General features: G+C 37.6%; 1 protein-coding gene across 1 annotated transcript in view; it reads right to left on the bottom strand.

The window, feature by feature from the left end:
• PLXDC2 (plexin domain containing 2) overlaps positions 1 to 17,116 on the bottom strand; it is a 102,831-nt gene extending 85,715 nt beyond the window's left edge. Inside the window, exons 1-2 of the mRNA XM_010287184.1 lie at positions 16,965 to 17,116; positions 12,588 to 12,657 (exon numbers count right to left, since the gene is read on the bottom strand). Coding sequence (XP_010285486.1) covers positions 12,588 to 12,657; positions 16,965 to 17,024 — 130 coding nt within the window. The 5' untranslated portion in view covers positions 17,025 to 17,116. The remainder of the gene's footprint in view (positions 1 to 12,587; positions 12,658 to 16,964) is intronic.
• Positions 17,117 to 17,482: the final 366 nt, after the last annotated feature.

Here is a 17,482-nt window from a genome sequence, read left to right as displayed (position 1 = left end):
GTAAACCAAACCTCCTGTCACTTGCTGAAATTGCTTTGGACATATTGCCAGTGGCCCAGTGAATTAGTAAGCTTGAAGTGAAATAAAAGGGGAAGAAATAAGCTTCTCTTCCAAGATATTATGAGTTGCAAACTAGGACATTGTTTCAAGGCTTTACATTTCTCTTCTTCTTACAATTTGTTTTCCTTATTAAGTAGTTCTTTGGATGATGGTTATTCATTTTATTTATTTATTTATTTACTATTTAAATTGGGCCTTTATAAATACATCTATACCATGTTAGAGATATTAAAGCTAACGAAATGCAACGCAGAGGTATTAGATAAAGTTAATATAGCATAAATGCTTAACTGTTGTACTAACATTGCACTAGCTTAAACACCTTGCTATGTATCATCACATGAGCTGTCAAAATACCATTTAAGGTATTAAACTGCACAGCATAAAAGCGGAGAAAGACCCCTTCATTGCTAGAACAAAAAATTATTAACAGGATAGGACTGTCACCAAACCATAGCCTTAAAAACAACATTTAGTTGAACTGACATAGCAGTTTATGAGTTCTTCCAAATATAGTATTTCTAATATCCTTTCCTGAAAGAATTAAAGGCATTTTACCTATAAACATGCAAAACCCTTGCCCATATTACTCTCTTCTTGTATCTAATACTACCCACGTAAGTGGAAAAAAAATCCCACGGATTGACGCTTTACCCTTTGACTGTTGCTCTGCTACAACTTCTAAATATACTCAGCTATTTCAGAGAGGTGCAGGGGTGAGTATCAGTGCTACCAGCCCTGGTAGAACATGGTTTTAACAAAGCAGCTACCTTGAATCGGGGAGTTGCCCTGATATGAAATATAGGCAATTAGGGAAGCATCCTATGGCAACGTAAGGAGCTTTACAGCCTACGTTGATAGCAGCAGGATCAGGATATCCTTTCTGTGATCAGTTATTTTAACAGTCATTTCGTAAGGAAACCAAATGATCAGTCAGTGCAGGGGTCTGTAGATTTCAGGAGAAACATGAGGAACAATATGAATTTCGTAAGTCTTTTAGGAACAAGAATATAAATTTATGACATTTACAGATATGGATGGTGACCTGTGAAGGAGATGAAGCCCTCCGTTTCCCTGGCTGGTACGAGTAATCAGCAACGGTACGTGGTGCTATGGTACCAGGCAGCAACAGTATTGCGTAACGTACAGGATTTCACATCCGGAATTTTAATACTGCATTTACAGCAGCCTGATTTGAGGGCTAAAACAAGTTCGCCTGCAAGATGAAAGGAAGAGTCTTCACTAAGATGCACATGGGACCGACTGACCAAAAAGCTTTTAATAGCCCTTTGTATTTAAATTGATATCATTAGGAATTCCACACATATTGAAAAAGAACAAAACCAGCAAAAGCTTACTTAAGAGAACAGGGAGCGGAGCTTTTGCCAAAGTTAGACATTAACTTTTTGGAAAAGGCCAACTCTTAATTATACTTGGACAGAATTCAAACTAATAAGACCCTGCCTCTTGTTAGAAATACTGCAACTTAGAATAGCCCCTATGTTTAATAATTAATACTGACGCGGAGCTGAATTTTCAACACATTTCCCAGCCTGACTGGTCTCTAAATGCTCTGCTTTGAAAGCCTTCATTTTTTAAAAATGTTTGTAACCAACTGCCAGCATATTTTTTTAATTTGACTTTATGAAACAGATATATACAAGTACTATTTTGCAAATCTTAGCAGCTTTATCAACTGAGCACATTTCACTAGGCCCAGGGCTTCCACACTAATACATCATTTTTATGAAGTATTGCCTTACAGCAACAAAAGGCCTATTTCGCACTCTTTATCACGGATTTCTTCTTTTAATTAGAAACTAAATATATTATCCATTGTTCTCATCATCTTCCAGTTGCCTGGTTTTGGTTTGGGAATGATTTTTTGTTTTTTTTAGTAAATGACTTTTCAACTGGGGCTTGCAGAGTTCAGTACATTCAATCTTTTACATTGAGAATAGGAGCTGAAATTGTGTTATAGGTAGGAAAGACAAAATAAAACAACATAAAATTTTATGACACTGGACATACATAGCAGCTTTTACAAAGTCAATTGGTAAAAAGGCAGAAATGGATCAAAGTTTATTTAACTTATAAGCATGCAGCAAACCAAATAAACGTATTTTGTAGTAGGTGCAGAAAATAAAGATGTCATGCGTTAAAAATCTTTACTATAGTGTAAAAGCACAGTATTATCAAAACTTTGCAATGCTACTACAAAGGCTGAACATAAGAGACATGCCTACTACAAAATTCTACAATAAAAAGTGATGGATGTGTCTTACACATAGATTACACCTAACAACTTCCCAGTGTTCAGTGAAGCAGTTGCTGGCTATCCTGAAGGCTCTCTGCCTTAACATTAAGCAATTTAATTCATTATTAAGTATCTGATCTGAAAAATTATTTAAGTACTTGTTTGCCATTACATGCGGGCAAATGCTTTGGCTAGTTTCTGTTATTCTGTGAACCAGAACCTTACAGATAAACACAGATGTGGTCATTTTAAGTCCCGTTACCACTTCAGTGCAACTACTGCCTAGAAGCCTCACAGTCAACGCTGGCAAACGCCTTTCTATACAAAGGTCAGAGTGATGTCAAGGTATATGGAATTATTATTATTTTTTTCCCCAATGTTTATCATACTTTTTGCCCTAAGTGTTTCTGATCTAATTTGTAAAGATAAAGCATAAGGGCAGGAGCAGAAAGAACTGTAAAGTTCACTGATAGACAGCAAGACAAAACAGAGTTTCATGGGGAAGCTGATAGAAGGGCTACCCCCGTACAGAAATGGGAGCGGTAGTTACAGGAGAGGTAGTTCCAGAAGGGACAGTTGACACAGGAATGACAGGTAAAGCAAGCTTTACAGGTAGAAAAGAATTTTACTAGTTGTGTGGCAACATAAGGCATCAGAAACAGAGGATGTAAATAGAAGGCAATTGTGTGAGCTGATATTTGCCAGTCAACAGGCAGACCTCTATAGACCTTACAGAGCGAGCTGCCCACTGGTGATGACCAGCGTAATCCCCTGCAACAGACACAAGGTAGCCCAAGTCACTGATTTTTGGCTAGAAACACTGTGTTTCACTCTGCTTTATATCACCTTTGCCATTTAATAGATGTTGCCTGTAGGGTAATTTTTTTTTAATCAAAGAGCTCTTCATTGTGCTGAACACATCTCCTGCTGGCTCCTGTGCTGAAGGGGCCAGCGCAGCAGGAACAACCAGAAGAGCCTTGCTGAGATTTCTAGCAGCCTCCCAGAAGATGCTCCACTCAGTACACTGATACTCCAGAGAGCCAGGCAAACTTCACTCTGCCTATTCACTGGTTTTGAAAGGTTAAGAAAGTAAATTTATGAGATGTGGGGAAAATCCATGTGAGCATAATTGTCCTCTGAGGACTGGAAATCTCCAGATAATGTTGGAGTAGCAGAGGCTTATTCCAGGCTGCAAATTCACACCAACCTCACTCTTAACAATCTCAGATCCTAACCCTGTGGATCCTTCTCTTTCCATAGGACCAACAGGCTAGGTGGACGGATTTCCCTCCTGCTCAGAGGTATCACCAACAAAAAAGATGGAGCTTAGACAGTGCAACATCAGGCCTTACTCCTTTCCCCACAGCATATACTCTCTTCTTTCATTGATCCTCTTTCTCTGAAAGCCCTGCAAAACGTGATGCAAAATTACACTAGGATTATCTGCGCTTTGGTACTTATTTTTCATAATATCCCTCATGATGCATTGAAAACAGTACAATCAAAAATGAACACAATAATCCTGTTTACATGCTCAATGTCCAAAAGAGAATTTAAAATATATTCTCTCTTTATAGAAATTAAACTTTTAAGCACCTAACCAGCTGACTAGCTAACCCAAGATTTTTTGTGTCTCAGTTTCCCGCAAGCTATATGCTCAGTTATAAACAGTTTGATACTGGAATAAGTGTAATTATTTCTTCTGAGAATAAAAGATGGCTTTGAATCAGCTGTCCTGACTGGTCAGTGTTTAGAAACCATGCTCAGGTACCTCACAGCTGCTCACCAGCACAGGTTCCAATAACATCAGGTTTCAGTGGAAAATGTATTTCAGTGCCTTCAAGGTTTGTGATTTTAGCTTGGGTGAATAGTGGTTAAAACAGTTGCAGTTTTGATGAAAAGCTGTGTGTATCTCTTTAACAAGTACAAAGATTTTTAAGCATATTATCTAACCTTAAGAAGTAACTTCATCATACAAAGAGTTCTTGATCTCAGTTTTAGAAAATTAGCAGTTTTAATTAGATCACAGTGGGATTTAATATTGGGGTGCCTTTTTATTTCTTTCTTTGGTACTCCTTCCATTATTAACAGTGGTAGAAATGCTCAGGCAGTAAGTCCACCATAAGAATTATTTCAAATAATTCTTCCATCTGCTGCTCAGGAATGTTCCTCTACTGAAGGATGATTTATCAAATACTATCTCACAAGATTTTAATACAGTCTTTAGAAATTCAACTGTGTGCTCCAACTTCAGCAGGTCTATATGTGACTGAATCCCCATTCTCAGACAAATGCCAGAAACTCACTACAGGATGACTGGGAGTCATTGCTTCTAATGTCTCAGGCTGGAATAACCTACTGCTCTGCTGAATTGTGTCAGTGCTTTGGGGCCAGTGCTTGCTGTGGAAGTGTCTGACAGGCTGTCTAGTTTCCAGCTCTCTGAGCAGTAAGCTACAGCAATGAGGTAATACATGGCTTGATGTTTAAAGGCCCGTCCCTAGTCTCCTTCAAAACCTATTGCACATTTTTATTGGCTCCTACTGCTGTTCTTCCCATACACTCCCATCAGCCTTCTAATATCCTGGGTTATATTTGGCCAATACATGCTATCTTTGGCATTCCAGGTTGTTTCAAACATCCAAAGTATTTTGTTTTCAGTGCTATGATTTGATTGCCTACAAGATACCATTTTAGCTATCTTTGGACTGGTTTAGCAGTTGCAAGCTTTCCTTGTTGTAATTCTTATATAAGATGTCTACCTATGCAGAATATTTTTGATTCATGTTTTTTCTCTATAACAACTTTGAATCCTTTGAGTTCTACTTTTTCCTGACTTGTATTTGTGCATTTGCTATTGCACAGGGTGGGTGGACACTTCTGTAGCCTTCTTCACGCTAATGGGTGAAATGTCTCAATAGTCAACTCAGCTTTATAAATCTAAAAATGTGAACATCCATATATGAGCTGATCACACCAGAATATCTTTGTAGCAACATATATATATATACACACACACACATTGACACAGAGAGAGAATTAGACACAGGATGCAATTCATCCAACCTACTTTAACTGTCTGCCTTCAGTGTTCATTGACTCTGCTGACTATATTGATGACACCTCTACTGACTGTATATGAGTTTAGGCTGACAAACATGGATATAGATGTTGGCACACCTACGTGAATTGTGCCCTTTGTATATAATCTATTTGTTTTGCTTGTAAATTTGCCTGCAGTCTCTAGCCATGCCTGGAGCTCATAGCAGTTATTTCAGATTCTGTGCACTTCTATTGCACAATGTCCCTTCCAGCACTACTAGTGATCAACCCATCATGAATTAGCTAAGCTTTCACAAAGCAATAACTGCATCACTTGGTTCTCTTTTGCTTTCCTTCACCAAATACTAATATCTTGTTTCTCTGTTACTTCTTGCTTCTCACTTCTTGATAGCATACATTTTATAAGTTATGCTTGTGAAAATGTGTCTTTCAAACTGAATTTTTCCTGGGAAGTCCAGGCAGTTACTGACATGTTCAGAGATTGCTGGAGTAGATAGTGATCTTTGCCTACTAGAAGTCACCAGGTGGTTGCTCTTACGTTGTTCAACTTATAATCAGTCCCCCTACAATTCTATGGTTATCCTACTGTAACTTACCTACTATTAAGCACACTGATTTTCATATTTTTTCCATATGGAAGCCCAACACAATTTTTTTGTGTTCTATTCTTCTGTCATTTCTACAGTATTCTTGTTTCCGGTTTCACATACTTGCAGAAATGCACTCATTTCCAACATGCATGATGCAGTATAGAGAGTGCCATAGAGGTGTAACACTGAAGTTTCATCTTTTCATTCACACCCATTTTTCTCTCTTGTGCCACTTATCTGTGCTCCTCAACACCAGTACAACAGCTTCCCCACTGGGCACTACTACTGAAATTGCTGGTCTATTAAATTGCTATTACTTATCCTAATAGTAGTGACCTCCAGCTTGATTTCTCCCTCTATTTCTCCTGCAGTTTTTCTTCCCTCTAGCTCTTCTGGGATAATACCATCTCCTTGCTACAATTCAGTGCTCCCTGTCAAATGAAACCACATCCAGCTATACTCCACCTTTTCAGTGTATAAACTACTTTCAGCATATTTACCTCATGGGGCTCCTTAATACACTACTGCAACTCCAACAGGGAACACCTTCGCTCACTCATCCTGTCCCTGAATGGTCAGCATCCTCTTGTCCTGGTACAGTCTATCTAGTTGGGGTCTACACGTTCATGACCCAGAGCAAACCATGCTTCAATCTTCTACTGCCCTTTATTTCTTTCCCTCCTAGATTCAGACCTTATTTTCTCCCTTTGAACTTGAAAATCAGTAGTTATTGCCTGAGTTAAGACTGAGTGAAAAATTAACCAGAAACTTCAGGATTTATCTCACAGACAGTCCATTTTTAGTTTGCTGAAAGTAATTACCCCTACATTTTGGGGACTGATGTTCAAGTAGTAACAGTTTCTTTTAATTCTGAAAATTTCATTTTGGTAATGATATCATAATTAACTGAAATGAATTTGCCAGAGAAACATTCAAGTGTACATTCATAATCAGCTTCTGTTTTGCAAAGCAGTCACTGGCTTTGGGAGTAAAACGTGATGGATGGTTCAAAGCAAGCAACCTCAATATCAAAAAATTCTAGTAATGACAGAATTTTCTGTATCAATCTAAAAACATTCACCAGAAGTAGAGAAAGTTTAAAAGAAGCAGGCTTTGAAAACCTTAACAAAATCCACAATAGAACCAAAGCTGATAGTTACTTTTGAAAAAACTGTAAATTTTTTCATTGGTGCACACATGGTTTTCTTTTTTACGACAATTCCTGAAAGACTGGCTAAATCAAACATTATATTGACTGGCAGGATCATGTAATCTGCTCTGGAGCTCCCAGATGTTGTTCTGCCAGAAAAAAGGGCTAGAGGGAAGTAAATAAAGTGTCAAATAAGGGAAAGTTATCGCCACCATATACTTACAGGTTCCCTTAGTAGGGTAAGCCCCAAATTAACCCCAAGTTTTACATGTGTATTTGAGGAAGACTTTTTCTTTATTTTCATCTGTACAAATACTTTGGTCATATTCTAAACACCTTTTCTATGTATTCACTGCAGTTTCCACTATTGCCTGCTTCCTGCTACAGACAAAACCATGAAAGGGCAGCAGATAGAAGAAATCTAATCTTAGCTCCAGTGAACAGATATTCAGTGTGACTGTTGCAGAGTTCATGACCTGAATGGGGTCAGACAGACTGGGGCTGCAGCAAACAAAGTGATAGGGGATGGAAGGACAAAGGGCTCAGCTTTGGTTTGTTCATTATATTGGGGCTCATGCTAGCATGATATACTACTGGTTTCCACAATGTAGTTTCCTACTGCAGTTTCCTGCACAAAGTCTGTTGAAATCTTTCCGTGCCTCTATGTCACTATAAGTTACCAGTGCCTACAGGGATGGAGTTTCTTATTCTGTTGTCACCGCTGCGTCCACAAGATGAGCTGGAGCAAGAGCAAGGATAGCATTAATCTCTGTGAAAACCTAATTCACAGACTTCCACCCAGAAGTCTATAATGGGTGTGAGCCCAGCATGGGTTGAGCAAGAAGTTTTCAGCTCCTGACTTCAATCCTGTACACGTAGGATGCCTTGTGGAGTCACATTTTTTACAAATCCTCAAAACTCTCTGTCATCAGGCCCATACAATAACCTGATAACCAGATTTATCTACAGTAAAAGCTCTTAGCTACATTTAGATGGTATCATTATCTCTGAAATCTCTACCAGTGTACTCAATGCTAGCTACAAGCAGCTGTCATTACAGGCACACAATATAAGAAAGATAACTACAATGTCGACAGTAATAACTAAACTTTCCTCAAGCTTTTAGGGAAAAATTAGGAAAACTTTGACATAGTGTTTAACACAGTTATGATTGATAAAATGATACATTATTTTTCTATCAAATCTAGATTAAAAAAAAATCCTCAATCTTTATTGCCAAGGGATAAATTCAGGAAGAGTGCATAGGCTCATTAAAATCATCATGTGGATGATAAAATTATAATCAAAGATGTACCAGCAAGAATGTTGCTGAACTCATCCTAATTCAAAAGGCAACAGCACAAACCACTACATCAAAATAATGTAAACTTATGTCAGTTCAAGATTGACCTCTGAATTCAGCTCGCAATATTTATATATTATGCTACCTATAAAATATGATTGCTATTGAAACAGAGAAAAAAGTTACCTGCAAAAAGTCTTAAAACAAAATACGTGTGTAAAAAAAAAAAAAGAAAAAAAAGAAAAAGACTTGAAGATACCCATGCTAAGTTGCCTACACTGCCCAATAAAATCTGGCAGACCTAAGGTATCCTTTTATAAACAACTGCTTAACTATTTCCTTGATAATTTAATTCTAGAGAAAATTTCCATTAAAAAATTATTGTTTTCCCAGTATATGAGAATACAGAACTATTTTTTTTAATTTACTGTTTCCCTTGTTGCTTCCAAATATCTATAGTTAAATATGAAAATCAAGTATGTTATATTCCTAAGCAATTTGGTTCTATCGCATGTTCTTGATTTACAGATTATATACAATAATATTCAGTTATTCCATGGAAAGAACAGAGACTGAAACTACTTTAAGACCCTTTATGACCTCTGATCATTCAAACCATCAGGAGCAATTCCAAAAGAGAAAATGAAAACCTTTATTAATCCTGGGCAACAAATATAAGGCTTAATGAAAATCCATAACAATCTGGGTTAGCTACCACCCTCCTCTGTGATGCTGCTACAGGCATAGCAATACCATACAGAAATGTAATGTCAATGAGAGATGCCACAGAAGGAAAAAAATGCCTAAATAATTTACAGTATCTGATACAAGGCTGCACTAGAAAACAGGCTGATACAAAAAAATGAGCCACAGAGAATAAACAAGAGGGACTTACTACCATGAGCATGGAAAATTAATACAACCAAGTATGAATCATTGCTGCATGTTGAGTAGGATGTGTGGCCACAGAGACCGAAGGATTCCCGTGAGAAGGGCTGTGATACTGTCTGGAGAGCTGTAACACAGAGAGGGTTTTCCCACCTCCACAGTTCGCCACCGAACTCTTTTAGGGATATCAGTGACAGGCAACACAACAGACTTCATGAGCTTAGCTCCCTGACATTCGCAACATGACTCACTAACTCACGAGTGGTTTATTACAGAAATAATTGCACTTGTGGCCTGCAGAGCACAACTTTAGAAAGCTTCACAAAAAACAAAGCTCAGCTTCTTCTCCTATCTACTATTAATGAAGCTTTGAGAGCTCTCCAGAGATGGCCTTAAAAAGTCTCCCTAAAGGCGTGTGGGGAGATAGATGCCCATATCCCAAAGAACCACAAATTACTAATCATGTTAATAATACTATAAGCTGTCTTACCTCCTAGTTATGAATTAAATAGCCTTGTCAAATACAAGGTAAGGACGATAGTGAAATAAGTCCCTCAAATCAGTTATTTTCACTTCTTATTCTTCCTTTCCTTAGTCAAACACAATCAGCTCAGCAAAACATTCAGAAGAGGAAATAAATATCAGTTAAACCAAAGAAAAAGTTGAGTTTGACACCTCAGCAATTTCAAAGTCATCTTAAGTAACTTGGAAGCCCTACTATGCCACAATACAACCTCCATGAAGAATGGCAGAAACAATCTGAGTAGATGTTTTTATTGTGACAGGGATTTAATGTGCCATTGTCCTCAACTTTCCTTCTAACAAGGTTATTTAATTTATGATTTGGAGGCAAAACCAGTTTGCAGTGTTGTCATTAGCATAATTAATCATATCCTGCTCTCCAGGAAGTGGACATCTGTCATGTGGGACTCCTGTACACATTAACTCTGTCATTCTTTTGATCTCAGAATAACCTCTGGAGGTGTTCCAGATCTCTAATAATAGTAATGCCATTGTAAAATCCTCGTTACCAAGAAACAGTAGACCATACAGTATAAAAACGACTTGGAACCTGTCTTTATTCTTTGCTGGTAGGCTGTAAGCCACACTGCACCACCAATGAGTTATGGTAACAAAATCTGCAAATGGAGCCAAAGCAAAACATTTATCAGAGAGTTAGGACAGAAGCAGATCTTTCTTTTCCTACTAAATGGGTTTAGGACTCTTAAAGTTGTAGATAAGGTTGCATCCTGTCCTGGATTGACAAGATGACTTACCTTTATCAAGACAATGCTTTTAAAGTGATTATTGACTACATCTTACTTTTCTATGCTTAATTTTGAGGTTGAAAATTATAGAAGCATCACATGAAAGACGAAAATATGTCTGTGCTAATGTCAGTGGCCTATAGTAAAAGGACTAATGTTAAAGTCCTATTTAGATTGACAATAATCCAATGTCAATGGATTGTCAGCTGCAGTGATTCTTATATGTTTACAAGTTTTTTAAACAAACAAACAAACAAACAAACAAACAAAACCTTGAAAACAATACACCCAAATTCTGCAAATGTTCTACACAAAAAGAAAAAAAAGTTTCCCTCACAAATTACTACTAGACAGCTCTGAGGGCAGATGGGAGAGACTGATGACAGCAGCATATTTGTGACAACAGTGCAAAAATTCAGGGGCTTCATGAAAAGTGAAAGCCCAGCAGATTGACAACACAAAAATAATTACTTGGAAAAAGAGTGAACTTTGTGACATTTTAAGGAACCAAATTCAGCAGTAAGAATAAGGGGGCATTTACAGAATGAACACTGTCCCCACTGCTGCTGTTTTAGCCATGCAGGATCCATCCCACCCCATGCTACACAGATAATGCACTTGATTTTGGCACCCCATCAAATGCAACTTCTCTAATAAAAGAATACAGAACTAGGCATTGATGATCAAACACCAAAATGAAACTAAAAGCAAAGCAGAATGGAAATCAGACAAGTCTCAAAATTCCAATCAGGAGTTCATGGCTCATCTGGTCCAATTCAGCATCAAAATGTCATTGCTGATCAAGAAGAGAAAACCCTGGTATTGAAGTCACCCCATAATTCTGCATCCTTTTTTATCATTCTGACTGCAAATCAACCATTTAATATCAGCCTTTATTCACCTCTGTCCACCTCTTGTATTCTTCTGCTTTAGTAGCAAAATGGAGATCCTGACACAGAGCATGATAGGAACCTCTGTTCCAACTCCTACCCTTGTCGAGACACTGGCTGCAATTCTTCTCTAATCTTTTAGTCATACCCTTCCTATGCAGAGCTCCAGTGGGACATGGGCATCCCCTGACCCTGGCCAGCTGATCACCCATAGCACGAGAAGGAGAAACGTTGACCAGTGGCAGGGTAGGATTGGGTCTGGTGACGGTGACCCCTATTTCTGTTTGCTTGTCCTGCCACATGTCTAGGCAGATCACCACCAGCCAGAGTCCATGAATTTGCTGGACACGTTCAAGGACCAGACGATGCTGTGGGTGTGCTCTTTGTGATGCTGCTCTCTGTCTCCTATTTTCATTTTTTGATCATTACTCCTCTTCCTTCTTTTTCTCATGTGTTGTCATCCATGCCATTTCATTTCCTTCTGGGGTTGATGGCTGTTCCTAGCACAGGAGATCAGTGCAAGCAGCAGCCAGCAGCGGTGGGAGGGAAAGCCCCAAACACAAGCCATCAGTGATGCCCAGGACTACAAGACCAGGAGCTCAAGCTGTGCCATACCTTCCATCTTACCCCACAGAAGACAGAGAAGAATACCATCATACTGTTGCAGGCACTGTACCACACCAAGGCAACATGCTACAACAGGTCTTCCTTAGAGTTGACAAGTTACGTACTTCTAGCAGCACTTCTTATCTTTGGATAGCAAATACTTCGCCCTTATGCAGGCAAAACCTAAGTTTCCCTTCTTGTTTTGGCTCCAGCACAAGTACAACTGCTCCAGACACACACACACACAAGATTTCTGTGGAAATACCTAAATAGAAAATGATTAATACTATAAAGTCTTAGCACTGAGAGGGTTTTATAACAGTTCAACTTGAGCAGATGGAGGTTTTTCATCATATCAATATTTTGTAATTTTCTTTTTGTGGAAAGCAAAATTTCCTAAATAAATGCTGCAGTTTATCTCTTGACATATATGGGGGGAAAAAAGGTATTTTAAATAAATGCTGCAGGAACCTCTTCTCATATTACTCAAAGTAAATGGTTAGAAAGCCACTTACCCCCTGTTGCCACAGTAATTTCACGTAGAAAATGGCCATAAAATGGAAAATCGAAGGACAGATTCACTCTCTGAAAGGAACAACACCAGAAAATAAAATCAATATTGTGTAGAAAGGTAAGAGAAAACAAACTGAACAGTCCTCCACTTCAAACATCTGCTTTGTTGCTTTTTATTTTTCATTGGAGCCTTGCTGGAAACAATTCTGTGTAGCAGTGAAAGCAGTGGATCTTCATAACTGAAGACTTTAGAAAATTAAATACATCAACAGACATTATAACTCTCTCATAAGAAAGAAATTAATAAAGATTTGTAGAGTTTTTCCAACAAAAATGTTGCTTTAGCCTCTTTCTTAAGAGACCTTAGCAATACCTAAGTTTTACATGATGCCTGCTCCCTTGGCTGCAGGTGGTTTGCTCTTCTGCCAAATACTCCTTCAGATTCAAGTGGTCTCCCTGACAGCCTACTGCTACCTGGGTGCTTATCTGATGAAGGCTGGTCACTGGAAGGCAATCCCTCCATCAAACCCATGTGACATCAGTTTCCAAACCTCTCTATACTGTTAACCGGGTGCTGAAATGATTTATAAAGAAATATTCAACAGCAGTATTAATAAATGCTACTTAAGGTACTTACTGCAAAATAAAAACGGAAGAAAAACCTTTTTTCCCTTGTCAGCCGACAGCTGACTATCCTCTATCAGCTGAATTCACAGCAGAGAACTGTAATTTGGAGAACACTCTTCTCCTAAGCTCTCCATAAATCACCATTCAAATCCAAGCTCATTTTCCCTCTATGCCTATGGCGCTCTCCCATCTATTCCACTCCTTTCCCAAAGCTCACTGATTATTGTGGCTACCCATAATCATCATGTGGTGTGCTACCTGGTTAAACTCCGAATGAATCAGTAGTCATGACAGAAACGAGTGCTGAAATCCCAGGAAGGTCTTTTCACTGTTTAAATGTAATATCCCATGAAAAACACATCAGTTCGATGATGGCTTGAAGTCCAAACAGGAACTGGGTATGCAGACCATTATTATTTGTTATTTAGGAGGAGTTACTACAGTAAAAATTGGTACGAAGATGGGTTGTTGGTGACTGTCCCTCAAACCTAACCTTCGAAAGGGCAACAGTCCATACATTTAAAAAAAGAAAAAAAAGGTCAAAAAAAAGGCATTTTGTCTTTCTTTTCTGCTACCATTATTTCTACCCTGCATTTATTACTTTCAGATTATATCTGAGTATTTCTTCTCTCAGGAAGAATTATATTTACATCCACCAGAAATGTTTAAAGAATTATTTAGCATGAAATTAACAGCTGAAGATTTACAGTAACTTTAAATTAGATTTTCTTTCCACCTAAGTGGAAGACAAAATTTTGACAGGATTTATTAGACTTTTTTGTTTGTTTTTAATTAGAATGCAAAATACCTTTGAATTGTGTTAATTGGACTGGGTAGGTTCTAATGACCTTTTCTGTATATACATAAATATGGATATACAACTGAACATTTCTAATCAAAATGGCATATGCAAAAGACAATTCATTAATTAACTTAAACAAAGGTTTTTTTTTATGTTCTAAAGTTTTCACTGCTGAGGTTTATGTTATGTTTATGTATGCACTCCGTTTAAATTATGTCCTTGTTCTACCAAACACTGTTAAAAACACCAATTTTCTGACCAAACCTTCCTTCTTTCCTCTATAAAGTATTGTTCATTTTACCTATTACCTATTAGCATTAACTTTCTGAATAGCACAGTAAGTCTTAAACTGGTTCAAAAGACAACTGTGTCCTTTTAAGTCTTCTAAATTGCTACAATATAAATACTGCTGTAGAGCTGTTTTCAATAAAGATGTTTGATCCTATGCCCACTCAAGCCAGATATATATCTCCTATTGACTTAAATCAAAAAGTGATGCCTTAAATTCTGATAAGATAAAAATGTTTAATGTAGACAATTTTTTAACGTAATACTGTACTAAAGAACCAACAAGATAAGGCACACCTAATTTTTCAGAACAAATATCAGAATTTTCAACCCACTGGAATAAAAATGTTTTCTCCATGCAGAAATGATAGAATGGACTGACAGGAAAAGGAATTGAGCTTCACAAGTATGAGGTGATCCTCCATCTAGTTCAGTGTTTGAGTAATCAAATCTAATACAAACACACTGAGCATCCAAGACACTCCTAAAATTTTATTATACAGTTAAGATGGTGGCAATATACTGGAAAAAAAAAACAACGTAACACTATTAGTGATATAAATCCTGTAGTGCTAGACAGTTTAATTGCATGTTACTTTCCCCAAACAATGACTATGCTGTTTATAGAGCCAAATCATCTCGTGGATCCTTTCTTTACTACTTTTTCCTGTAGAGGCAAAATGAACTGGCATCTTCTGGGAACCCTTAGGATTGCATACTTCCAAATGAAGGAAAACACACAAATTCAGTATAAAATTTTTAGCATTCAAATAATCCCTGACATTATTAGAAAGATTAATTCTTAGCATATACTAATTTAACTCCTTGTTCTACTTTCAAATTGGAGAATAATCTTTAGAAATTATCAACATGTAAATCACCAAGTCACAGAAAAATGTACAAAATGCTTTTTTAAAAAGAGTAATGGCAAAGTTTATCTCTATGGAAAAGATGGGAAGAGATTGCTGTTATGTTTAATCTGCTCAGAATATATGGCTCTACAATTGTTATACAGTTATAGAGAACTCATCTCTTTTTTAAATAACTTTGTTGTGTAGTACGCATGGGTGTTGTTTTCTCGGACACATACAAGAAATCAATTATAGACCCATAAATAAAATATAAAGCCTTACAGGATGACTCACTGGTACTTTTTCATCCTACATGGGGGACATAAATCTCTGAAAAAGAGGTTTTTAAAACAGCTTGTAGACATGGCTACAGCCACCAAGATATTTGAGTAAGTACCAAAAGAGACGGATATCAGTGTGTTAAACTGGGACCACGACCTTCTCTGCTAGAGCTGGCAGAAAAACAGAGTGGGCACCTGACATTCAGCAGGGAAGTCTTAAATCACTTGTTTCGAAGCCCTCATGCTGCCAAGCTCCCCTCTGTCATGCTGAATGGTCCTCCACACTGATCGCACACCCAGACCAAAAGCATTGTTTCGTTTTAAACCTCTGTTTCAATAACTTCAACACCATGTCCTCCTTGGAATTGACATTCTTAGGTGTATGATCTCAGGGATGCAACTGGAAACAAAAGTGCTTAGAAAAGGCATGAAAGAGTGCCTTCTTCACTAATCATTAAACAACAGGTTAAAATTTCTCAAAAGAGTTTCACTAATGTTTAGGTCCCAAGCCTCATAGATTACTTTTATTAGAGAAAGATATTTTACCTTATGTAAGTATTTTTAATTCCTTTATTATACTTTATTTTACATTTTTCCATTCTCTCCTTCAACACAGCACCAGGATCCCAGATGAAGAAGGCAAGGCAGACAATACAAGTTCTCACTTTTAGGTACCCTAGAGGTTTTTTTTAAACTTTTAAATAAGGCATTAACTAGACTTTGTTGTTTTTGGGCAAAACCCAAGGACTTTTTGTTGGAGCTAAGTTGGCAAATGGATGAAACAAGAATCTCATGAACCACAATTCTGAGGTGTAATTTTCTGTCTTTAATTTGTGCCAATATTGGCTCTTCTATGTGTGCAGTTTCCAGCCACAGGTGAGATCTGAAGATACAATCTCTAAGTCGGGCAGCATTCCATTTCACTTCTAAGTGTGTAAGCCCATTATTTTCATACACATTTTACCAGGCAGCATGATTACGATAAGTTAAACAGGACTGGTATTTACACTTTGTGATACTTATTTGTTGACACCCTGAAATTGTGATCCCATCTATCATTTCTGTTACTATATGACATTCTCATGAGTTTTATCAGTTCTTCCAAAAGAAAAAAAATAAGTGTAACACCTTGTACAAAACGGAAGCGCAAACACAGATATAATACATGGGAAACTTGAACTTCAGCAACTTAATCCTGAAGGTAGTTCTGTTGCTTTTGAATTCAAGTGTAAAATTTCCTCCAACTTCAGCAACACAACTAGTTTATCGATTGATAGCTTGTGATTCTTAAAAAAGAGAGGAGAATTTTAAATATATTTATAACGGTACCTCTGAAGGACTGTTACAACATGTGCAAAAATGCAACTTGGAATTGTTTGGTAGCAACATTGTGCAGACTTTCACAGCTTAACTAAAATTGAAAGATACAGCTCTGTGAACAGCAATCACAATTCTTAGTAATACTACTGTGTTGGTCACTGGTGAAAAATATCCATGTCAGTCAAAGAAGAAAAAGGTGTAACAACTTACTGCTGCTTGCCGATGGGTATTGGAAAGGATCCCATGAATTTTTACTTTGTCTTTCTCCATTTGGTCTATATTGACCCACAAATCCCGGCTGGTAGAATCATACGGACCATACGTCCTTGAAGTATAATAATTATGATCTGTATCCTCCTGAAAAGGGGAAAAAAACCCACAGCAAACACAGATTAGAATGCAAGATGCACATTAGTTTTATATAAATTCACCCTTGAAATACTGAGTCCTGTTGCTCCTTGGAGTAGCAGAAAAGACTACACTGCAAGTCAACAATGAAGAAAAAAGTACAAACTGCAAATGTGTTGCAGAAGACCGCTCTGCTCCTAACCACAAGCAGTCAGCAAGGCAGTTACCTCATGCAATCATCTTCTGTTATAATGATAATGTTCAGTCTCCCCAAATCCCAATCATACAGTTCCTGTAACCACATCAGTGAAATCTATGGCAAAACATTTGATGGTTTTCAAGGCAAGACATGCAGTAAGTTCCTATAACGACAACCATGC

The sequence above is a fragment of the Phaethon lepturus genome, unplaced genomic scaffold (assembly GCF_000687285.1).
Source record: "Phaethon lepturus isolate BGI_N335 unplaced genomic scaffold, ASM68728v1 scaffold4175, whole genome shotgun sequence".
NCBI lineage: Eukaryota > Metazoa > Chordata > Aves > Phaethontiformes > Phaethontidae > Phaethon > Phaethon lepturus.
The sequence above is the reverse complement of the archived record's forward strand: the minus strand, read 5'-3'. Positions and strand labels throughout refer to the sequence as shown.